The 25,000-nt window shown below is 44.4% G+C and overlaps 1 protein-coding gene across 8 annotated transcripts in view; it reads left to right on the forward strand.

Moving 5' to 3' along the window:
- The window catches only part of LOC127006388 (phosphatase and actin regulator 4-like), a 101,860-nt gene that overhangs the window by 8,331 nt on the left and 68,529 nt on the right, over nt 1–25,000 (forward strand). For 6 of the 8 annotated variants that reach the window (XM_050876338.1, XM_050876337.1, XM_050876339.1 and 3 more), the window contains exons 2-3: nt 1–288; nt 6,598–6,636. The exon at nt 1–288 is cut by the window's left edge and continues 1,024 nt beyond it. In XM_050876338.1, coding sequence (XP_050732295.1) covers nt 1–288; nt 6,598–6,636 — 327 coding nt within the window. Of the gene's footprint in view, nt 289–6,597; nt 6,637–12,865; nt 13,840–25,000 lie in introns of those variants that run through there. The other 2 variants (XM_050876341.1, XM_050876342.1) reach the window with 2 other exon arrangements.

Here is a 25,000-nt window from a genome sequence, read left to right on the forward strand (position 1 = left end):
GGCGCACGCTGCTGCTGGGCGCGGGCGAGTCGGGGCAGGGCGAGGCGGCGGGGGGCGTGGCGGGGGGCGGCGGCGGCGGCGGCGGCGGAGGCGGGGGTGGCGCGGGCCTGCTGCTGGAGGAGGATGGGTTCTACTACAGCCAACCGCTGCTGGACGAGCGTGACGAGGACCTCTACGGCTCCTCCGAGGACCTGGCGGGCCACAGCATCCTCGAGAAGCTCATGGTGTGGGCCTACTACACCGACGAGGACTCCACCGCCGAGGACGACGCTGACGACCTGCCCCACGGTGCGTGCCGCGGCGGGCTTGTGTGTGTGTGTGTGTGTGTGTGTGTGTGTGTGTGCAAGCCAAACACCAAAATCCCTTGATCATCTGTGTGTGGCTCCCAGTGAGAGCCACACACAACATTCTAGACAGCTGTGAAGGGATTTTTTTGAGTGGCTGTACATGTGCGAGCGTGTGTGTGTACGTATGTTTGTATGAGTGTACGCGTGTATGAATAACCTTTCCATCACACACACACACACACACACACACACACACACACACACACACACACACACACATACACACACTGTCACTAATTAATTAAAACCAAACAGCGCGCGACTTGATCCGCGAACCTTTACCTCAAACACTACTAATGATGATGATGATAATAATAATAATAATAATAATAATAATAATAATAATAATAATAATAATAATAATCTTTTCACACTTTCCATCAAAAAATAAACAAAAAACCTATTCCATGACATTTTGAGAGAGAGAGAGAGAGAGCGTAAAAAATCTTGACCCGGAAAAAGATTAATGTTAAAATTTTTCACGTGACCTTCAGCTCTTAGGGGGGGAGGAGGAGGAGGAGGAGGAGGAGGAGGAGGAGGAGGAGGAGGAGGAGAGTGTAATACCTGTCAGAATAGGTGACAGGTGTTGGTTGGGAGGAAGAAGAAGAGGAGGAAGAGGACAAGGACGAGGAGGATGAAGAGGAGGAGGAGGAGGAAGAGAAGGAATAGGAGGATGAGGAGGAGGAAGAGATAGAGGTGAAGGGTGAGGAAGATCTTCTGGATTAACGAAAAGAGGAAGTAAAAGATGGAGGAAGATAAGGAGGAAGAAGGAGAGGAGGAGGAGGAGGAAGAAGAGGAGGAGGAGGAGGAGGAGGAGGAGGAGAAGACCATCGTAGTTCCTCCTCCATATAGTTATCTCCATTCCTTCTCCTCCACCTCCTTCTGAGAGAGAGAGAGAGAGAGAGAGAGAGAGAGAGAGAGAGAGAGAACAAAAAAAGATAACCTGTTGATTTCTTTCTTGTGTGTGTGTGTGTGTGTGTGTGTGATGGATTATCTATAAGGCATGTTGTTGTTGTTGTCATTGTTGTTGTTATCATTATTATTACTATTGTTCATTATATTATTGCTTTAATGTCGATGTTATTAATTTTTTTATTCATATGTACAATCTTTTTTTCTTTCCCATTTTCCTTTCCATATTTTCATTTACATTTTCTATCCCTTATTTTTTACTTTTCCTTCCTCATTATTTCTCTTCCTTTTCCTTCCTTCTTTTTTTATTATTTACTTTTGTGTTCCGTCTCTCTGTTCCACCATGTCCTATTCCTGTATTGTTCCTCTTTCGTATGTCTGTTCCACTTGTTCCGTTCCATCGAGCCTCTGTTTACGTGTGTGTGTGTGTGTGTGTGTGTGTGTGTGTGTGTGTTCCTGTGTTCTGTTCTCCGTTCCGTTCCTCTGATGGTCTGTTTGTGTGTGTTCCGTTCCACTTTCCCGTTCCATATGTCCGTTTTCATCACCCATTCCATTTTCTTTATGCAGAGTTCCGTTCCATTCCGTTCCACTTTTACTGTGTTGATTTTCTTTCCGTTCCACTTTTTCTGTTCCACTTCCGTCCCGTTCCACTTTTTCTCTTCCATTTCCGTCCCGTTCCACCGTTTTTCTTTCCATTTCCGTTCCATTCCTCCTCCGTTCCACTTTTTCCCTTCCATTTCCGTCCTGTTCCACTGTTTTTCTTTCCATTTCCGTTCCATTCCTCCTCCGTTCCACTTTTTCTCTTCCACTTCCGTTCCGTTCCACCGTTTTTTTCTTCTTTCTAGTTCCGTTGCGTTCCGTTCCACTTTTTCTGTTCCATTTCCGTCCCGTTCCACCGTTTTTTTTTCATCTTTTCAGTTCCGTTCCATTCAGTTCCACTTTTCCTGTGTTATTTTTATTTCCATTCCACATTTTCTCTTCCACTTCTGTCCCGTTCCACTTTCCCCGTGTTAATTTTCTCTCCTTTTCACATTTTCTCTTCCACTTCCGTTACGTTCCACTTTCCCCGTGTTAATTTTCTCTCCGTTCCACATTTTCTCTTCCACTTCCGTTCCGTTCCACTTTCCCCGTGTTAATTTTCTTTCCATTCCACAGTTTCTCTTCCACTTCCGTCCCGTTCCACTTTCCCTGTGTTAATATCCCTTTCCGTTCCACTTTTCCCCTTCCACTTCTGTCCCGTTCCAATTTATCCGTGTTAATTTTCTTCCCGTTCCACTTTTTTTCTTCCATTTTTTTATCTTCCACTTTCGTTCCACTGTTATCCATTTTCCGTTCCATTCCACCTGTTTATTCTTTCCATTTCCGTTCCAGTCCACCTCCGTTCCACTTTTTCTCTTCCATTTCCGTCCCGTTCCATTCCACTTTTTCTCTTCCATTTCCGTCCCGTTCCATTCCACTTTGTCTCTTCCATTTCCGTTCCGTTCCGCCATTCTTATTTAAATTTCCTTTTCGTTCCAATTTCCGTTCCACTTTTCACTTACAACATGTTCCCTCTGTTCCACCATTTTTTTGTCCATTTCCTCTCCGTTCCATTGTTCTGTTCCATTTTTCACTTACATATTCCCCTCTGTTCCACTTTTCTTTTGTCCATTTCCTTTCCGTTCCACTGTTCCGTTCCACTTTTCACTTGCATGTTCCCTCTGTTCCACCTTTCTTTTGTCCATTTCCTTTCTGTTCCACTGTTCCGTTCCACTTTTCACTTGCATGTTCCCCTCTGTTCCACCTTTCTTTTGTCCATCTCCTCTCCGTTCCATTGTTCTGTTCCACTGTTTACTCATCCATATCTGTTCCACCGATTCTCCTATCTCCGTTCCGTTCCATCAATCCTCTCCCTCGTTCCGTTCCCTTCCACTGTTGCTCTGTCTCTCCCGTTCCGTTTCGTTCCGTCCCGTTCCGTTCCGTTCTCCCGTTCCCTGTTTTCCCTTCCTCTCATTCTCGTTCTTCCATTTTTCATCGGACAAGCCGCAGCCCTTCCTCTGACCCCACGAGAGAGAGAGAGAGAGAGAGAGAGAGAGAGAGAGAGAGTTGCTCTTGTTCTCTCTCTCTCTCTCTCTCTCTCTCTCTCTCTCTCTCTCTCTCTCTCTCTCTCTCTCTCTCTCTCTCTCTCTCTCTCTCTCTCTCTCTCTCTCTCTCTCTCTCTCTCTCTCTCTCTCTCTCTCTCTCTCTCTCTCTCTCTTAGTTCATCTCTCTCTCTCTCTCTCTCTCTCTCTCTCTCTCTCTCTCTCTCTCTCTCTCTCTCTCTCTCTCTCTCTCTCTCTCTCTCTCTCTCTCTCTCTCTCTCTCTCTCTCTCTCTCTCTCTCTCTCTCTCTCTCTCTCTCTCCCCTGATGTGATATACCTGTGCATTTAATATTTTTCTTATTATCTCTAATTATTAATACCTGATCTATTTCTTCAGCCCTCCGACGCAGGTACCCCAAGCTTGCTTCTATAGACTCATTAGCACTAGAAAATTGTATTGTAGCATTTACTATTGATATTCTAATTAATTTTGGTATGGTTTCAGGTTTTCCTTAAGTTTGCCTTTGAAATTTCCCGTTTTCTCTGGTGCTCTCGTTATTTTGCGCTTCTAACGTAAAATTTCGCCATGGTTCGTTTTGTTATTGGTTTTTTATTGTGTTGCGTGAGTTTTGTTTGTTTATGATGTGTTGTAGTGTTGTTTTTCGTTATTCTTGTGTTGTGTGTCCTTCCAGTCTATTCTCTGTCTTATAACATTCACTACTGATATTCTACTCAATCATTTCCTTGCGTATATTAATTTATGTATGAGTCGTGTTTTTTCCTTGAGTTACCCTTTGAAATTTCCCGTTTTCTCTGGTGCTCTTTCGTTATTATGCATTTCTAACGTAAAATTTTGCTGTGGTTCGTTTTGGTATTGCTTTTTTATTGTGTTGCGTGAGTTTCGTTTGTTTGTGATGTGTTTTAGTGTTGTTTATCGCTATTCTTATGTTGTGTATGTTTTCCTTCTCTCTCTTTCAAATCTATCTTTCCTTCCTCTGTATATTGCTACACTAACATCAGACAGAGAGGAGGAGGACGTTGGGAAAGGCCTTTGTATTGTAGGGGGTTAATATAGGCTGAAAAGAATAGTGCTAATTGGTATATTATGATGTTTACCATTGATGTGTATGCTTTCCATGTATTCTCTGTTTAGTCTGTCTTTTCTTTCTCAATATAATACTACACAGTCTACACTAACACCAGATGGAGAGGTGGAGGACGTTGGGAAAGGCCTTCGTATTGTAGGGGATTAATATAGGCTGAAGATAATAGTGATGATGGTTATAATAGTAAGTTAACCAGTCATTTTCATTCCATTCTTTACATTAAGTTGTGTGCCTGGTATTCCTCAGTTATCCATTAAAATTTCCCGTTTTCTCTTATGCTCTTCCTCATATATAAACATTAAATGAAAAATAATGCCGAAATCAACTGTATTACGTCATTATGATTGTTTTTATGTATTAATCTGTCGACTCTGATGCATTGTTTTGTTGTTTTATCCCGTTATGCTTTTTTTTCTGTTGGGCAATTTCGTTTTCTTTTGCTATTGTTTTGTGGACGGGGAAACATGGAAGCACAAAAACATGGAAAACTGGCCGCAGTAATATTGAAGCATTGAAACATGAAATAGCAGGCCACAGTAATATTGAAGCATTGAAACATGAAATAGCAGGCCACAGTAATATTGAAGCATTGAAACATGAAATAGCAGGCCACAGTAATATTGAAGCATTGAAACATGGAAAAGTAGGCCACAGTATAACGAGGAGAAACATGGAAAATCAGGCTACAGTATATTAACTCAGGACGAGGACACATGGAAAAGCAGGCCACAGTATACAGAAAAGAGGAAACATGGAAAAGCAGGCTACAGTTTATTGAAAAGGGACGAGGAAACATGGAAAAGCAGGCCACAGTATATTGAAAGGGAAGAGGAAACATAGAAAAGCAGGCCACAGTATAGAGAGGATAGGGAAACAGGAAAACAGAGAAACATGAAAGAGTAGGCCACAGTAAGGAGAAGACAAGGGGAAGCATGAAAACACAGAAACATGGAAAAGCAGGCAACATTAAAAGAGAAGGAAAGAGAAACATGGAAAAGCAGGCAACAGAATAAAGAGAAAGGGAAACATGGAAGCTCTGAAACATAGAAGATCAGGCCACAGTAAAGAGAGAAGGGTGACGAGAAAGGGGAAGGGAGGGGAGAAGTGAAGGGGGTTAGGGGGGTCAGCCCTCTCGTGGCCTTTGTCTGCGGGTCAGGTCAAGAGGTCAAGCGACGGCCTGGAATTATACAGGAGGGGTCGGGCTTGCAGGCAGACTCTCTCTCTCTCTCTCTCTCTCTCTCTCTCTCTCTCTCTCTCTCTCTCTCTCTCTCTCTCTCTCTCTCAGTTTATAGAGAGAGAGAGAGAGAGAGAGAAGGGAAATAGCTAAAACAATTCTTTCATTTTGTCTTCTTCCTCTTCATCTTCTTCTTCCTCTTCCTCTTCTTCTTCCTCCTCTTCTTTCACCTTCTTTTTTCCTCTTCTTCTTATCATTATTATTATTATTATTATTATTATTATTATTATTATTATTATTATTATTATTATTATTATTATTATTATTATTATTATTATTATTATTATTATTATCATTATCATTATTATTGGCATGTCCATAAATATATTAATGCATGTAATAAAAAAAACTACCTCAATAAACTTGTGTAAATCTATTCTAATTATTTTATTTATTTAGACGTTGATTTGTTTGTTTTTATTTTCATTGCAATATATTTTTTCGCTTCTCTTTTTTTCATATAATTTAATCTTTAAATTATTCCTATTAATTAATCTATATCCCTCTGTGTGTGTGTGTGTGTGTGTGTGTGTGTGTGTGTGTGTGTGTGTGTGTGTGTGATGGCTTTAAACCTACACAAAATACGCGCGCACACACACACACACACACACACACACACACACACACACACACACACATCTACCAAAAAAAAAAAAAACAGTCACTATGTATCCTTTTTGCCTGTATGTATGTACGTATGTGTGTGTACTTTTTACGTGTATGTGTGTATGTATGTAAGTATTTTTGCTTGTATGTGTGTACGTATATGTGTGTGTATTTTTAGATAGTTAGATACATATATGAAACTTTTGTATTGTGTGTGTGTGTGTGTGTGTGTGTGTGTGTGTGTGTGTGTGTGTGTGTGTGTGTGTGTGTGTGTGTGTGTGTGTTGCCTCACCTGAATAACACTAATTAAATGTTCCTCTTTTTTTCCGCAGGTGAGTGTCAATTCGTCCACTGTTGCCACATCTCGCCAGGTACAGTGTTGCCAAGTCTATACATACATACATACATACATACACACATGCATTCAAAAACACATACACACAAATACATCTTTCTACATTCATTGCCTACGGATACACATACATACACACATATACACATAATTACATCTATATAATTTTAAGATAATTTGTAATGTATATAATTATTAATATGTATTTCGTGTTATATTTCTCTATCTTCCTATCTATCAATCTGTCTATGTCTATTTGCCTATGTATGTCAGTTTCTGTCTAAATCTATCTGTCTATTTATCTATCTATCTACGAACTGCTATTTAAGAACATAAGAACGTAAGGAGTCTGCAAGAGCCGGTAGGCCTATGCATGGCAGCTCCTGTGAACCTAACCCCACCTAACCTCACTATCCATGAACTTGTCTAATCTTTTTTTTTTAATGACTATCGTATTGGCAATCACCACATGACTGCCAGGCCTTTTCCACTTGTCCTCCACTCTTAGTTATGGCACTCCCCACATGACTGCCAGGCTTGTTCCACTCATCCACCACTCTGTTAGTATTGGCACTCACTCACTACATGGCTGCCAGGCCTGTTCCACTCATCCACCACTCTGTTAGTATTGGCACTCACTCACCACACGACTGCCAGGCCTGTTCCACTCACCCACCACTCTGTTAGTATTGGCACTCACTCACCACATGACTGCCAGGCCTGTTCCACTCATCCACCACTCTGTTAGTATTGGCACTCACTCACCACATGACTGCCAGGCCTGTTCCACTCACCCACCACTCTGTTAGTATTGGCACTCACTCACCACACGACTGCCAGGCCTGTTCCACTCACCCACCACTCTGTTAATATTGGCACTCACTCACCACATGACTGCCAGGCCTGTTCCACTCACCCACCACTCTGTTAATATTGGCACTCACTCACTACATGACTGCCAGGCCTGTTCCACTCATCCACACTCTGTTAGTATTGGCACTCACTCACTACATGACTGCCAGGCCTGTTCCACTCATCCACACTCTGTTAGTATTGGCACTCACTCACTACATGGCTGCCAGGCCTGTTCCACTCACCCACCACTCTGTTAATATTGGCACTCACTCACTACATGACTGCCAGGCCTGTTCCACTCATCCACACTCTGTTAGTATTGGCACTCACTCACCACATGACTGCCAGGCCTGTTCCACTCATCCACACTCTGTTAGTATTGGCACTCACTCACCACATGACTGCCAGGCCTGTTCCACTCATCCACACTCTGTTAATATTGGCACTCACTCACCACATGACTGCCAGGCCTGTTCCACTAATCCACACTCTGTTAGTATTGGCACTCACTCACTACATAACTGCCAGGCTTGTTCCACTCACCCACCACTCTGTTAGTATTGGCACTCATTCACCACATGACTGCCAGGCCTGTTCCACTCACCCACCACTCTGTTAATATTGGCACTCACTCACTACATGACTGCCAGGCCTGTTCCATTCATCCACTACTCTGTTAATATTGGCACTTACCACATGACTGCCAGGCCTGTTCCCCTCTTCCACCACTCTGTTAGCAAACCAGTTCTTGCCTGCGTCCTTGTTGAATCTGATTTTATCCAGTTTAAACTCATTACTACGTGTCCTGCCCGGCACTCTTACCATCAAAACCTTACTAATATCCCCCTTATTAAAGCCCTTCATCTATTTATAAACCTCGGTCAAGTATCCTCGCACCCTTGATGGAGAATGCAAGTTTAATTGTTGAAGTCTATCCTCATATGGCAAGTGTCTTAACCTGTGAGTCATCTTTGTCATCCTCCTCTGTACCGATCCTAATACCCTGATATCCATTCTATAATAAGGGGACCAGAACTGAACTCCTCTTCAATGTGTGTGTGTTTTTATATATGTGATTGTGTGCTACTACTACTACTACTACTACTACTACTACTACTACTACTATAACAGTTACTACTACTACTACTTCTAATACTAATGTTATTTTTCCATCTTTAAGCCGAATAGACAAGTTCTTCCTAAAATCTCGTCCGCTTGATACGTTTTCTCTGAAGCTTTTGTTTACATTCCCCTATCGAGCTCTCTCTCTCTCTCTCTCTCTCTCTCTCTCTCTCTCTCTCTCTCTGCTGGAATGTCTTTGTAATTTTGGCTTATTACCAAAAGGGAAAGAAAGAGAGAGAGAGAGAGAGAGAGAGAGAGAGAGAGAGAGAGAGAGACAGACAGACAGACAGACAGGCTTAGAGAGAGAGAGAGAGAGAGAGAGAGAGAGAGAGAGAGAGAGAGAGAGAGAGAGAGAGAGAGAGAGAGAGAGAGAGAGAGAGAGAGAGAGAGAGAGAGAGAGAGAGAGGTTTGACATAGAAATTATCACCTGAATGTAATACCAATGTTTACTTTCACTACGTAACGTACACACACACACACACACACACACACACACACACACACACACACACACACACACACATGGTTAGTAATTATGTCAAATGAGAACTGAATGAAGAGTAGGAAGAGGAGGAGGAGGAGGAGGAGGAGGAGGAGGAGGAGAGGAAGAGGAGGGAGGAAGGAAGGGAAGAGAGAAGAAGTTGGAAGGAATTATGTGTCCTCCTCCTCCTCCTCCTCCTCCTCCTCCTCCTTCCTTAAACCTCTTCACCTTCTTCTTCCCTATAATTCCTCTTCTTATACTCCTCTCCTCCCTTCTTCCCTTCCTCCCGCCTCTCCTCCTCCTCCTCCTCCTCCTCCTCCTCCCTCCCTTCCTCTGACACAAAACACAGTCACTTCTTTCATTCCCTCCTCCTCCTCCTTTTCCTCCTCCTCCTCCACTCCCCTACTTGATCTAATTTCTCATTCTATTTGCCCTCGTTCTATCCTCCTCCTCCTCCTCCTCCTCCTCCTCCTACCCTTTCCCTTCCCTTCCCTTCCCTTCTGTACCCTTCCCGACTTCTCCTCCTCCTCCTCCTCCTCCTCCTCCTCCTCCTATTAGTACTCAATTCAAATAAAGTTACCTTCTCTCTCTCTCTCTCTCTCTCTCTCTCTCTCTCTCTCTCTCTCTCGCACTCTCTCTCTCTCTCTCTCTCTCTCTCTCTCTCTCTCTTCCTCCTCCTCCTCCGCCTCCTCCTCCTTCAATAATAGTGCTAATCTTTTTTATATAGATTTCTTTAAACTTTACCTGAGAGAGAGAGAGAGAGAGAGAGAGAGAGAGTGGGAAACAGGTTGCCAAATGTTGAAAGAAAACGAAATATATGTATGTGGAACTGTGGTATATTGGAAGAGGAGAAGGAGGAGGGAGGGAAGAAGATGATGATGGAGGTGGAAGAGGAGGAAGGAGAAGGGGAGGAAAAAGGAATGAATAGAGGAGGGTGGAGGAGGTAAAAATGAGAAGAATGGGAGATAGAAGAGAAAAAAAGAAAGGAAGAAAGGAGAAAGGGGAGAAGAAGGAAGATGATGAGGAGGAGAAGGAGGAGGAGGAGGAGGAGGAAAAATAAGAAGAGTAAATAAAGAAAGAATGAGAAGAGGAGAGATAATTTAGATGAGGAAACGAGAAAGAGGAGGAGGAAAGAGAAAGAAAGGAGATAGAAAGAGAGGAAGAAGAAGATGGAGAAGGAGAAAATGAGGATAAAGGAGACGAAGGGAAGGGAAATTCAGCTAACAACAATAATAATAATAATAATAATAATAATAATAATAATAATAATAATAATAATAATAATAACGATAACAACCTACAATAAAAACTACCTCTTAAAATCTACATCTTGAATTTATATATATTTCTATTTTTGTTCTATTTTATCTATTATTTTATTTCATTCGTCTATATTTCACTTAAGTTATTATTTACCTAAGTCTTTATCTCTTCTGTAAGCTCCTATTAACCTAACCTACCTATTATAAGCCTATTTCCTATTACTACTAAACCTATTTCCTATTACTAAACGAGTACTTATCACGTCATGACTCCCAGGCCTGTTCCACTCATCCACCACTCTGTTAGTATTGGCACTCACTCACCACATGACTGCCAGGCCTGTTCCACTCATCCACCACTCTGTTAGTATTGGCACTCACTCACCACATGACTGCCTGGCCTGTTCCACTCATCCACCACTCTGTTAGTATTGGCACTCACTCACCACATGACTGCCAGGCCTGTTCCACTCACCCACCACTCTGTTAGTATTGGCACTCACTCACCACATGACTGCCAGGCCTGTTCCACTCATCCACCACTCTGTTAGTATTGGCACTCACCACATGACTGCCAGGCCTGTTCCACTCACCCACCACTCTGTTAGTATTGGCACTCACTCACCACATGACTGCCAGGCCTGTTCCACTCATCCACCACTCTGTTAGTATTGGCACTCACTCACCACATGACTGCCAGGCCTGTTCCACTCATCCACCACTCTGTTAGTATTGGCACTCACTCACCACATGACTGCCAGGCCTGTTCCACTCATCCACCACTCTGTTAGTATTGGCACTCACCACATGACTGCCAGGCCTGTTCCACTCATCCACCACTCTGTTAGTATTGGCACTCACTCACCACATGACTGCCAGTCCTGTTCCACTCATCCACCACTCTGTTAGTATTGTCACTCACCACATGACTGCCAGGCCTGGTGCACTCATCCACCACTCTGTTAGTATTGGCACTCACTCACCACATGACTGCCAGGCCTGTTCCACTCATCCACCACTCTGTTAGTATTGGCACTCACTCACCACATGACTGCCAGGCCTGTTCCACTCACCCACCACTCTGTTAGTAAACCAATTCTTGCCCGTGTCTTTGTTGAATATGAATTTATCAAACACCTCCTCCTCCTGCTCCTCCTCCTCCTCTTCCTCCTCCTACTCCTCTTCCTTATACAGTTTCCTTTCTCTTCCTCCTCCTCCTTCTTCCTTATTCCTTATGTAGCTTCCTTTCTCTTCCTCCTCCTCCTCCTCCTCCTCCTCCTCTTCATCTTTTTCAACATCTGGGAAGAAAAACGGTTAGGAAGAGGGAAGGAAAAGAGGAGGAGGAGGAGGTTTACCTTGCCCTACCTATACTTCCTGTCCTTTCTCCTCCTCCTCCTCCTCCTCCTCCTCCTCTTGTCCTATTGCTTTCCTGATAGAGAGATGACGGGTAGATAATCTCTCTCTCTCTCTCTCTCTCTCTCTCTCTCTCTCTCTCTCTCTCTCTCTCTCTCTCTCTCTCTCTCTCTCTCTCTCTCTCTCTCTCTCTCTCTCTCTCTCTCTCTCTCTCTCTCTCTCTCTCTCTCTCTCTCTCTCTCTCTCTCTCTCTCTCTCTCTCTCTCTCATCAACAGGTATATCAGTGTGTGTGTGTCGGAGAGAGAGAGAGAGTAAGGGTGTGTCCTGTCCTAATTTTCCTTCCTATCCTCCTCCTCCTCCTCCTCCTCCTCCCTCTCCTTCATTCCTTAACACATCTTTTCTCCTCCCTATTCTTCCTACTCCTTGCTCCTCCTCCTCCTTCTCTTCCTCTTCCTCCTCCTCTAAGCACGTGTGGGTAGGAGGGGAGGAAAGAGGTCAGAGGAGGAGGAGGAAGAAGAAGAAGAAGAGGAGGAGAAAAAAGATGATGATGATGATGATTTGGAGAGAATTTTACCTCTTCGTTTTCCTCCTCTTCCTCCTCCCCCTCCTCCTCCTCCTCCTCTTCCTCTTCCTCCTTTTCCAGTACCGTTTGTCCCTTCCCCTCATATAATAAATGGGAGGAGGAGGAGGAGGAGGAGGAGGAAGAAGAAGAAGAGGAGGAGGATAGAAGGCGGGAGTTTTGGTTCAGAGAGAGAGAGAGAGAGAGAGAGAGAGAATAAGAATGAACCCAAAACACTATTATTATTATTATTATTATTATTATTATTATTATTATTATTTATCATTATTTAGTGGAGGTTAAGGTGGTGGTGGTGGTGGTGGTGGTGGAGGTGGTGGTGGAGGTGTGTGGTAACTCCGCACACACACACACACACACACACACACACACACAGACATATCAATTCCACCCAACACACACACACACACACACACATACATACATACATACATACATACCCACATACCCCCCACTTCCCCCACCCCCCTTTCCCCCTCCTCCCCATCACCCCTATTCACCCCGTAGTCAGCTCCAGGGGAAGACTTACCTGGGAAACACCTGGGGAGGCGCAAAATAGGGCGGGAAATAAACGTTAACCGGCAACGTTTCGGCGTGGGGCGGGGGGGGAACTCAGTGCACCTCGAGACGTGGAAAGGGAAGGTTACGCGCCGCTGCTCTCTTCCTGACCTGTGGATTTATTATATTTCTCAAGTCCTGCAGGATCCCCAAGTGTCCTTATGGGGTCCTTCTAGTGTCCGGGACGTGTGCGCGTGTGTGTACGGCGCCAGTGTGCGTGTCCAGCGGCGGTACACACGCTTGAAATTCTGTTTGTGTGTGTGTACGTGTGTGTGTGTGTGTGTGTGCGTGTGTGTGTGTGACAGGAGGCCGCGAAGGACCCACACACACACACGCCCGTAGGACCCACCCGCAGGACCCCTCCCCTCCCTCACCCCTCCCAGCCCCCCTCCCACCCTGAAAAGCACGTGTGTGTGTGTTCGTGTGTGTGCGCGGCCCCGTGTGCGTCTCCCCCGTGTGCGGAACCCTGTGTGCGTGTGTGCCCGGCGTGATGGTGACCTGAGGGGGGCGGCGGGCCTGGATGTGGGGGGGCGGAGGCTCGGGCGGCGGCGGCGGCGGCGTGCACCCCCACCACCCCTCCCACCACCCCCTCCCCCCCGGCGGAACCACGGGGGGACAGGAGGATGGGGGGCGGCCCACCCCGGGGGAAGGTGAGCGGGGTGATCGGCGGTACCCCTGCCGGCACCACCCCCAGTACGAGGGGGGCGGCGGGGGAGGCATGGGGGGGCAGGACCGGCCGCCCCTACCCCCCGCGGCGTCCCTGGGGGAGTCCTTCACCCGCTGGATGACCGAGGCGCTGGCCGGCACCTCCTACTCGCTGCCGCACCCCCAGCACGCCCCCCCGCCCCCCCACCAGCCCCCCGTCTTCAAGCTGAGCGGCCTGGGGGCGCTGGGGGAGGCGCCGCTAAGGGCCCCCGGGGTGCGCCAGCCCGGGGGTCAGGTCAGGTCACACTCCCTGGACCAACTCAACTTCCAGGAGAAGAGACAGCTCATCGCCTCCACGCTTAGCCTATGTGAGTCCCACCGGGGGAAACGGTTACGTGGGGATGGAGGAAATTTACCTGTGGGGCGTGTTCACAACCTGGGGGAAGAATTTGCCTGGGAAGTTAAGGAAGTTAACCTGGGGAAGTTTATACCCGGGTGACTTCACCGAGGGGCATTTTACGTGCATAGATTTACCTTGGTAGGGGTGGGAACCTTACCTGGGGGGCGTATACTTGGGGGAAGATTTTACGAGGGCGGGGTTCAGGGAGATTTGTTTACCCTGGGGGAGTTTTACCTGGACGGGGTTACCATGGAAGCTTGAACTGGGAAGGTTAACGAAGTATTTACCTGAGTGTTCTGAAATGGGGAGGGGGAAAGATTACCCTGGGGGAGTGTTTACCTATGAGGAAAGCTTACTGGGGGATTTAAGAACGTTCACCTGGGAAAGTTTGTATTCGAGGGAGATCACCTGGGGGCGTAACCTGCAGAAATTTACCTGGAGTAGGGGGGAAGCATACCTGGGGAGTGTTTACCCGGGGGGAGCGTACCCTGGGGAAGAGTTCACCTGGGAGGGGTTGTGGGTGTTGTGCCTGGGGGAGTGTTGTTTACCCTGGGAGAATTTTACCTGGGGAAGTTAACGAAATATCTACCTGGAAAGGCGTTCACCCGGGGGAAGTGTTTACCTGGGGGGGTGAATAAGTTTACCAGGAGGGAATGTAGGGGAGTTAAAGAAGTTTACCTGGGGAAGTGTTTACCCGGGGTACTTCACCTGGGGGCGTTTTACCTGGAGAAATTTACCTGTAGGAATAATTTACCTGAGAGGAGTTGAGGGAGCTGGATTACCCTGTTACCTGGGGAGTGTTGTCTACCCTGGGGGAGTTTTGCTTTGGGAGTCCACCAGGGGGAGGGTAGCCCGGGGGGGAACTTACCTGAAGATTTTTTTTTCTTTTTCTTCTTCTTCTTCTTTTTCTTCTTCTTCTTCTTCCGCCAAGCTCTTCCTCTTCTTTTTTTCTCTTCTTACCTGAGGAAGATTTTACCTGGGGTGGGTTGGGGGGGGGGGTAGGTTAAGTTTGCCTGGGGAAGTTTTTAGCTGGGGGAGATCTTAACCTGCTCAGTATCTTTCCTTTCCTGTACACAATATTTCTTTCCTTAACTACTGTCCTAACCCAGCCTATCCTAACCCAGCCTGACCTAACCCAATCTATCCTAACCCAGCCTGACCTAACCCAGCCTATCCTAACCCAGCCTGACCTAACCCACCCTATCCTAACCCAGCCTGACCTAACCCAGCCTATCCTAACCCAGCCTGACCTAACCCAATCTATCCTAACCCAGCCTGACCTAACCCAATCTATCCTAACCCAGCCTGACCTAACCCAATCTATCCTAACCCAGCCTGACCTAACCCAATCTATCCTAACCCAGCCTGACCTAACCCAGCCTATCCTAACCCAGCCTGACCTAGTACTTATCCTCCTTCCTATTACTCATTAAATCTTCTGTTTCCTGTTTTCCTTTCCCTATTTCTGTTTTTCTTCTTTCCTCGTATTCAAAACATTTTAAATCGCTTCTTTTTTCCTGTTTTTTCATTTTCTTCATTTTTTTTCATATCTGATCATCCTTTCCTCTTTTTTTCCTGTTTTCTTTTCATTCCCTTTTTCTTTTTCTTTTTTTCTTTCTTCTTTTATCACAAAATGTATCTCGATTTTGTTTGTCTCTTCTTTGTCTTGATCTTTTTCTTCTTCCTGTTCATCATTTTCTTCTTCTTTCTCTTCTTCATTTTCTTCTTCTTCCTTTTCTTCTTCTTCTTCCTTTCCCTCCTCTTCTTCTTCTTCTTCTTCTTCTTTTTCTCCTTCTTCTTCCACCTTTCAATCCCACTTTTTGCTTTCCTGTGTCTTTCTTCTCAATCTGTTCCATTTCTTCTCTTCTCAATTTCTCCTATTTCTCTTTTTCTTTTTTTGTTATGCATTTCCCTTTCTCTTCTTCATTTCGTCTTCTATACATTTAAATGCTTCTCTTCTTCTTCTTCTTTCTTTCATCTTCTATACACTATCTTTTCTTTTTCCTCTTCCAGACATCTATCATCATTTTTCCTTTCTCTCCTCCTCTTTCTCTCCTCTTCCTCCTACGAACTACGAACTTTTAATAGTGAAGAGGATGAGAGAATGACGATGCTGGGTAACTCTTGCATAAGGGATTGGGATAGTATAGACAGCTGCTTCTAAACTCTTCTTGGCTTTTGTTGTGTTCCAAGATTTCCCTCACTAAGAAATTTTAATAGTGAAGAGGATGAGAGAATGAAGATGCTGGTGAACTCTTGCATAAGGGATTGGGATAGTATAGGCAGCTGCTTCTAAACTCTTCTTGGCTCATGTTGTGTTCCAAGATTTCCCTCACTAAGAAATTTTAATAGTGAAGAGGATGAAAGAATGAAGATGCTGGTTAACTCTTGCATAAGGGATTGGGATAGTATAGGCAGCTGCTTCTAAACTCTTCTTGGCTTTTGTTGTGTTCCAAGATTTCCCTCACTACGAAATTTTAATAGTGAAGAGGATGAGAGAATGACGATGCTGGTGAACTCCTGCATAAGGGATTGGGATAGTATAGACAGCTGCTTCTAAACTCTTCTTGGCTTTTGTTGTGTTCCAAGATTTCCCTCACTACGAAATTTTAATAGTGAAGAGGATGAGAGAATGAAGATGCTGGTTAACTCTTTCCCTCACTACGAACTTTTAATAGTGAAGAGAATGAAAGAATGAAGATGCTGGTTAACTCTTGCATAAGGGATTGGGATAGTGTAGGCAGCCTCTTCTTTTAAACAGTTCCTCGCCTTCTTTACCTGTATATAAAGTAACCTATTGTTGTTTACCTGTGTACCTGAGCCTGGTTACCTGTAATTAAATGTTCCTACCTTTTCTTTCACACCTGTTGAACTATTTAATTGACAACAGAATATTATCTTGTTGTTGTTGTTGTTGTTTCATGTCCATTTTTATTTCTTATTTCTTACACTTCTTCTTCTTCTTTTTCTTCTTCCTCTTCCTTTTATCTTTCTCTAATTCTTCTTCTCCTCCTCCTCCTCGTCTTCCTCCTCCTCCTCCTCCTGTTTCATCTTCTCATTCTTTTTCATTTTCTGCTTCTTCATCTTCTTTTCCTCCTCCTCCTCCTCCTCCTCCTCAGGTTAGTGACATCTGGGGGAAAATAGATCCATGTTACTCTTCATCTCCTCCTTCTCCTCCTCCTCCTCCTCCTCCTCCTCCTCCTCCTCCTTTTAAAATTCCCTCCAGATTATATATGTTTTTCTCTTCTTCCTCCGTGTCATCTGTCTCCTTCTTCTTCTTCTTCTTCTTCTTCTTCTTCTTCTTCTCAACTTCGTTTTTTACTACATGTTTTCTTCTTCTTCTTCTTCTTCTTCTTCTTCTTCTTCTTCTTCCTCCTTCTTCTTCTTAACTTCTTTTCCTCAACTTTTTCTTCTTCCTCCTCCTCCTCCTCCTCCTCCTTAACTTTTTTTTCCTCAGCTTCTTCCTCCTCTTCTTCTTCTTCTTCCTCTTCTCCTGCTTCTTCTTCTTCTTCTTCTTCATGTACAAAAATTCTTCCAAAACTCCAGTAATCTTTTCTTCCCTCCTCCTCCTCCTCCTCCTCCTCCTCCTCCTCCTCCTCCTGAAAGTTAACAGTTTTTCCTCCAGGCTCCAATAATTTTTTTTTCTCCTCCTCCTCCTCCTCCTCCTCCTCCTCCTCCTGTTCTTCCTTCCGTCAAATAAGAATTTTTAGACAGTCATCTCGGTAACACACACGCAAGCACAGCACGCACGCACGTACACACACACACACACACACACACACACACACACACACACACACACACACACACACACACACACACACACACACACACACACACACACACACACACACACAGTCTCTCTCTTTCTCTCTCTCACAAAAAAAATAATAATGGTGAGAGAGAGAGAGAGGGAGAAACGAAACTGGGAGATAAGATTAGAGTTATCTTTAAATGGATTAATTTTTATTTGTTTTTTCTTTCTCCTTATCTTTATCAATATATCCGGTTTCCTCTTCTCTTATCTCTATTATTATTATTATTATTATTATTATTATTATTATTATTATTATTGTTGTTATTATTGTTATTATTATTATTATTGTTACTACTACTAATAATAATACTACCACTACTACTACTACTACTACTACTACTACTACTACTACTACTACTACTACTACTATTACTTCAGAATTTTGGTAGTCGTTGTTACTCTTGTGGGTTTTCTTCTTTAAGTGAGAGAGAGAATGTGTTTTGAAATATATTTGAAACGTAAAATATTGAAAGATTAAAGCATTTCTCTCTCTCTCTCTCTCTCTCTCTCTCTCTCTCTCTCTCTCGTAATTAGTTAAGCAGATTGAATATTAAAGTGAAAAAACATTATTATTATTATTATTATTATTATTATTATTATTATTTATATACGGTTGATGTTCTTTTCCTCCTCCTCCTCCTCCTCCTCCTCCTCCTCCTCTTCCTCTCATCCTTTTATATCCTTTCTCTCTCTGACCTTTTCCTAAAGAGAGAGAGAGAGAGAGAGAGAGAGAGAGAGAGAGAGAAGCTTTTTCACTCTTCTTGTTCTGTTTTTCTTCTTCCTTTTTCTTTCTTCTTCTTCTCCTCCTCCTCCTCCTCCTCCTCCTCCTCCTCCTTGCTTCCTTCTTCCTTCTTCTCTATTATCTCGTTTATCTTCTTCACTTCTATCTCCTCCTTTTTAGCTATCAATGTTATCTTCCTCCTCCTCCTCCTCCTCCTCCTCCTCCTCCATTCCCTTTATTCCCAATAGATCTGCTTCAATGATCTACCCTTTACCCTTCAACGTCCTCCTCCTCCTCCTCCTCCTCCTCCTCCTCCTCTTCTACATCCTCCTCCTCCTCCTCCTCCTCTTCTACATCTTCTTGTGGTCCGATTTTTATTTAGTTTTGTTTTCCCTGTTTTCGCTTTTCCCTGTTCTGAATTTTCCTTTTTTTTTCCTTTTTCCTGTTCTCTTTTCCTCCCTTTCCCTCTTGTTCTGTTTTTCGTGAATTTTCTGTTTTTTTTCTCATTTTCCTGTTTATTTTCACCTCTATCTATCTATCTATCTATCTCTGACTTCTCTATTATTTTCTAACTTTTTCTCTTTTCTTGCCTTTCTTAGAATCTTCGTCTTTTCCTTTCACGTCCTTTTTTCTTCCTTTTCCTTCCCTCCCCAACCCCTTCCTTTATTGTTCCTCCCTTTCCCTTCCTTCCCCTTCCCTTCCTTTCCCTTCCCTTCCCTCCCATCCCATCCCTTTCCTTAACTATCCCTCCCTTTCCCTTCCTTCCCCTTCCCTTCCCTTCTTTTCCCTTCCCTCCCATCCCATCCCTTTCCTTAGCTATCCCTCCCTTTCCCTTCCTTCCCCTTCCCTTCTTTTCCCTTCCATCCCCTTCCCTTCCCTTTCCTTTCCTTCCCCTCCCCTCCCCTTCCTTAACTTTCCCTTCCCTTCCCTTTCCCTCCCATCCCCTTCCTTAATTTTCCCTCCCCTTCCCTTCTCTTCCCTCCCCCTCCTTAACTTTCCCTTCCCTTCCCTCTCTTTCCTTAATTTTCCCTCCCCTTCCCTTCCCTTCTCTTCCCTCCCCCTCCTTAACTTTCCCTTCCCTTCCTTAACTTTCCCTTCCCTTTCCTTCCCTTCCCTTCCCTTACCTTTCCCTCCCCTTCCTTACCTTTCCCTCCCCTTCCTTAACTTCCCCCACCCTTCATTTATTTTCCCTTCCCTCCCCCTTTTCACTCTTCCTTTTTCCCTTTTCCTGTTTTCTTTTCCCATCCTTTTCCTGACCTACTCTTCCTCTTTATCTTAATCTCTTTCTTTTCTTTTTCTTTTCTTTTTCTTTCCTATTTCTTGTTCTCAAATTCGTCATCCTCATCTCCTCCTCTTCTTCTTCCTCCTCCTCTTCTTCTTCTTCTTCCTCCTCCTCTTCTTCTTCTTCTTCTTCTTCTTCTTCTTCCTCCTCTTCATCAGTGAGTGTTTCAGAATGGGCTTAAAAAATCTTCCATCTTTAATTTGACGAATATTTATTTTATATTATTTATTTATTTATATATTTATTTTGTTTATTGGTGTTTTCTTTTTTACGACTTGTTTATTAATTTTCTTTTATTTCTTTCTTCCTTCTCTTCTTCTTCTCTTCCTCTTCTCCTCCTCCTCTTTTCAGTTCTTCCTCCTCCTCCTCCTCCTCCTCCTCCTCCTTCTTAGGCTTTCTGCTGCCTGCTAGTCCATGATTTCTCGCTGTCATCTTTCTCCTCTCATTTCCTCCTCTTCTCCTCCTCCTCCTCCTCCTCCTCCTCCTCGCTCTCTTTTCTTCCTCCTTCTCCTCCTCTTCATTTCATTTCTTCCTTCTTCTTCTCCTCCTCCTCCTCGCTCTCTTTTCTTCCTCATTCTCCTCCTCTTCATTTCTTCCTCCTCCTCTTTCTCCTCCTTTTCGCTCTCTTTTCTTCTTCCTCCTCCTCCTCCTCCTCGCTCTCTTTTCTTCCTCATTCTCCTCCTCTTCATTTCTTCCTCCTCCTCTTTCTCCTCCTTTTCGCTCTCTTTTCCTCCTCCTCCTCCTCCTCGCTCTCTTTTCTTCCTCATTCTCCTCCTCTTTCTCCTCCTTTTCGCTCTTTTCTTCCTCCTCCTCCTCCTCCTCGCTCTCTTTTCTTCCTCATTCTCCTCCTCTTCATTTCTTCCTCCTCCTCTTTCTCCTCCTTTTCGCTCTCTTTTCTTCCTCCTCCTCCTCCTCCTCGCTCTCTTTTCTTCCTTCTTCTCCTCCTCTTTTCATTTCTTCCTCCTCCTCCTGCTGCTCGCTGTCTTTTTTTCTCTCTTCTTCGTTTCAGTCCTTCCTCCTTCCCCTCTCTTCCTCCTCCTCCTCCTCCTCCTCCTCCTTTTCCTTTATTTTCATTCTTCTTCCTTTCCTTCTCTTCTCCATTCTCTCTCATTTCTCTTTTCTCCTTCTTTTCTTCCTTTTCCGTTTATGTTTTTGTTTTCCTCCATTTCTTCTTCCTCCTCTTCTTTTTCTTTTTTTCTCTCATTCCTCTTTCTTAATTTTCTTCTAGTTCTGTTTTTTCCTTCTTCTGCTTCCTTCTTTCCTTCCTTTCTTTCCTTCTTTCCTTCCTTCCTTCTTTCCTTCCTTCCTTCCTTCCTTCCTTCCTCCCTCCCTTCCTTCCCTCCTTCCTTTCTGAATGAGTGAATGAGGAATGAATATGAGAGAGAGAGAGAGAGAGAGGTATCGGCTAATTCTCCCTTCCTTTCCCTTCGTTTATCTCCCTTCCCTTTCTCTCCCTTTATCCTCCCTTCCCTTCCTATCCCTTCCTTTCCCTTCGTTTATCTCCCTTCCCTTTCTATCCCTTTATCCTCCCTTCCCTTACTATCCCTTTCTTTCCCTTCCCTTTCCTTCCCTTCCTTTCCCTTTATCCTCCCTTCCCTTACTCTCCCTTTATCATTCTCCCTTTCCTCCTTCCTTTTCTCTTCCTTTTCCTGTCATTCTCTTTCTCTTTCCATTCTCTTCCCTTCCTTTTTTTTCTCCTTCCCTTTTTCTCCTCTCCCACTTCTTCCTCTCCCTCTCTTTTCCTCCCCTTCCTTTCCCTTTCCTTCCCTTTCTTTCCCTTTCCTTCCCTTCCTTTCCCTTTCCTTCCCTTCCTTTCCCTTTCCTTCCCTTTCTTTCCCTTTCCTTCCCTTCCTTTCCCTTTCCTTTCCTTCCTTTCCCTTTCCTTCCTTCCTTTCCTTCCTTCCTTTCCTTCCTCCCTTTCTTCCTCCTTCCCTTCCCTTTCTTTCCCTCCCCTTCCCTTCCCTTCCCTTTCTATCCCTTCCCTCCACTCCCCTTCCCTTCCTTTCCCTTCCCTTCCTCTTCGCAGTCCTCTCCTTCCTTCCCTTCCCCTCCTTTCACTTTCTAGATATGGAGAGAGAGAGAGAGAGAGAGAGAGAGAGGTGCCATTTATTTACTTTGTTTATTTGTTTGTTTAATATCCTCCTCCTCCTCCTCCTCCTCCTCCTCCTCCTCCTCTTATTCCTCCTAATTACTTCCGGCTACCTGGTCTTCCTCCTCCTCTCCAGGTAACCTCCTCCTCTTCCTCCTCCTCTTCCTTCCTTCCTGAGAGAGAGAGAGAGAGAGAGAGAGAGACACACACACACTTGTTCCAAATTATGTGTGTGTGTGCGTGTGTGTGTGTACTGGTATGTGCGGACTTCAACAGGTGTGCGTGTGCGTGCGTATGTGTGTGTGTGTGTGTGCACGTGAGGGAAGGGCGCGCAACCAGGTGCACACACACACACACACACACACAGGAATGATTAATCTTGTCGACAGATGGCTATTCTCTCTCTCTCTCTCTCTCTCTCTCTCTCTCTCTCTCTCTCTCTCTCTCTCTCTCTCTCTGATTGACATGATTGAGGTGTTGTTTTCTCTCTTCCTCCTCCTCCTCCTCTTCCTCCTCCTCCCTTCTAACCTTTCCTCTTCTTCCTCCTCCTAACCCTTCCCTTCCCCTCTTCTAACCTTTCTTCTTCCTCCTCCTCCTCTTCCTCTTCTTCTTCCTCCTCGTCATCATCATTTCCCTTACATCTTTCTTTCTCTTTCTTTTTCTTCTTCTTTTTTCATTTTCTTTTCTAACCTTTCCTCCCTCCTCCTCCTCCTCCTCCTCTTCTACAATTTTAGTTTCCTCCTGACCTTTCCCTCTCCTCCTCCTCCTCCTCCTCCTCCTCCTCCTCCTCTTCCTCCTACTCGTCATCTATCCTCCTCCTCCTCCTTCTCCTCCTCCTCCTCCTCATCATCATCTTCCTCCGTATCTTTTTAATCCTATTTTTTTTCCTATTATTGTTGTTATTATTATTATTATCATTATTATTATTATTATTATTATTATTATTATTATTATTTCTCCTCTTAATTATTTTTTCTCTTCATTTGCAGGTAAGTTGACCAGGTGTAAGTAACAACAATTACTACTTCTACTACTACTACTACTACTACCACCACCACCACTACTACTACTACTACTACTACTACTACTACCAAAATCTAAGTACAGGCGCACTCAAACACTTCAAACCTACACTATTACGTCATCAGTCTTATCAGCCAATCGCGAACAAGGATCTCGGGCAAGTTAAATCGCCGTCAGCCAATGGGAGAGCAGCAGCATCGTGACGTCATGGGTTCAGGCAGCCAATCACGTGCTAGATCAATGACGTCATGAGTGTTGTTGCTGTCTCTCTGGGTTGTTATTTTTGTTATTATTGTTATTGTTATGTTGATTTTTATTATTATTTATATTTTGAGAGAGAAAGGGAAAGAGAGAGAGAGAGTAGGGAGGTGAAGGGAGGAAGGAGGAGGAGGAGGAGGAAGAAGAGGAGGAGGAGGAGGAGAAGACGACCTTGTAATGTTAGGAAGGGTTGACTACTAACCTCTCCTCCTCCTCCTCCTCCTCCTCTACCACACCCTCTCTTCCTACCCTCTCCTCTTCTCTCTCCTTCACTCTTCTTCCCTTCCTCCTCCTGCTCCTCCTCCTCCTCCTCTCTTCAAAGGCATCAACTTAACCTTTTTTCTTCCATACTTGAAAGGAAGAATAGGAGGAGGAGGAGGAAGAAGAGGAGGAGGAGGAGGAGGAGGTATAATGGTGGTCGTAGATGTAATAAAATCCACACACACAGAGAGAGAGAGAGAGAGAGAGAGAGAGAGAGAGAGAGAGAGAGACTTGGACTTAAAAAAATGAGAGAAAATAAAAAAATGAAATAACAATAGAAGAAGAATAGAAGGAGGAGGAGGAGGAGGAGGGAGAAGAAAGGAGGAGGAGGAGGATGAGGAGGAAGGAAGAATAGAGGAGGAGGAGGAGGTGTATTTTTCCTTCCTTACCTTTCTCCTCCTCCTCCTCCTCCTGTCCCTCTCTCCCTCTATTAGCTAAGAAACCCACGTGGTCTCTCTCTCTCTCTCTCTCTCTCTCTCTCTCTCTCTCTCTCTCTCTCTCATCTTATCTCTTTTATCTGATAAGAGAGATAGAGAGAAAGACAGAACCGTTAGTCATTCAAAAGTTAGTATGTGCGTATGTGTGTGCGCGTGCGGACGTGTGCGTGTGTACCCGTGTGTGCGTATTGCTAACTGTGTGTACTTACCTGTGAACGTGGAAAATACTTACACAAGAATAATAGTAGTGGTGGTGGTGGTGGTGGTGGTGGTAGGAGGAGGAGGAGGAAGAGGAGAATGAAGAAGGAAGAAGAGGAGGAAGATTTGGAAGAGGAGAAGGAGGAGGAGGAGGAGAATTAATATTAACATGAGAAATAAAAAAAAAGTCAAAGAAGAAGAAGAAGAGGAGGAGGAGGAGAAGGAAGAAAAAGAGGAAGAAGAGGAGGAGGAGAAGGAGGATTAATATTAACATGAGAAATAGAAAAAAATAATATAGGTAAAGAAGAAGAAGAAGAGGAGGAGGAGGAGGAGGAGGAGGAGGAGGAGTAAGGTACGATAAAGTTCGGTACATACGCCATAGCTACGCGTAACCTCAGTGCACATCTCCGCTACACTGCCCCTGTACCCCTAAGTTACCCTATACATTCAGACACTATATATGATTCACTCTCCACCTCCTGTCTCTTCTGGCGGACGAGTATCAAACGCCATAGCTACGCGTAACCTCAGTGCACATCTCCGCTACACTGCCCCTGAAGCCCTAAGTTACCCTATGCATTCAGACACAGTATTCATGTAGCCAAAAAGAGAGGTCAATTTCGGGAACACTTGTTTGACCTGTCGTACTTAAGCAATTCAAGTCCATTACTGAAGAACCTAAGTTTGACCTGGTATACTTATGGAGGAGCAACAGCTGGCCGGGGTTCGAACACAAGCAAGCAGATTCGTAGTCGGGGTCGCCAACCATTAGACCAAAAACCGCTGTAGTGGTTCATAATAATAATAATAATAATAATAATAATAATAATAATAATAATAATGAAAACAATAACAAGAAGAGAAGCAAAAAGAAAAATAAATTGGAAATCGTCTAATTAATTTTAATGTGTGTGTGTGTGTGTGTGTGTGTGTGTGTGTGTGTGTGTGTGTGTGTGTGTGTGTGTGTGTGTGTGTCACCGCCGCCAGACAAACAGCTGATTATAATTCCCAGCGTGATAAGATAGTTATTATTATTATTATTA

This window comes from Eriocheir sinensis, chromosome 32 (assembly GCF_024679095.1).
Source record: "Eriocheir sinensis breed Jianghai 21 chromosome 32, ASM2467909v1, whole genome shotgun sequence".
NCBI classification, from domain to species: Eukaryota; Metazoa; Arthropoda; class Malacostraca; order Decapoda; family Varunidae; genus Eriocheir; species Eriocheir sinensis.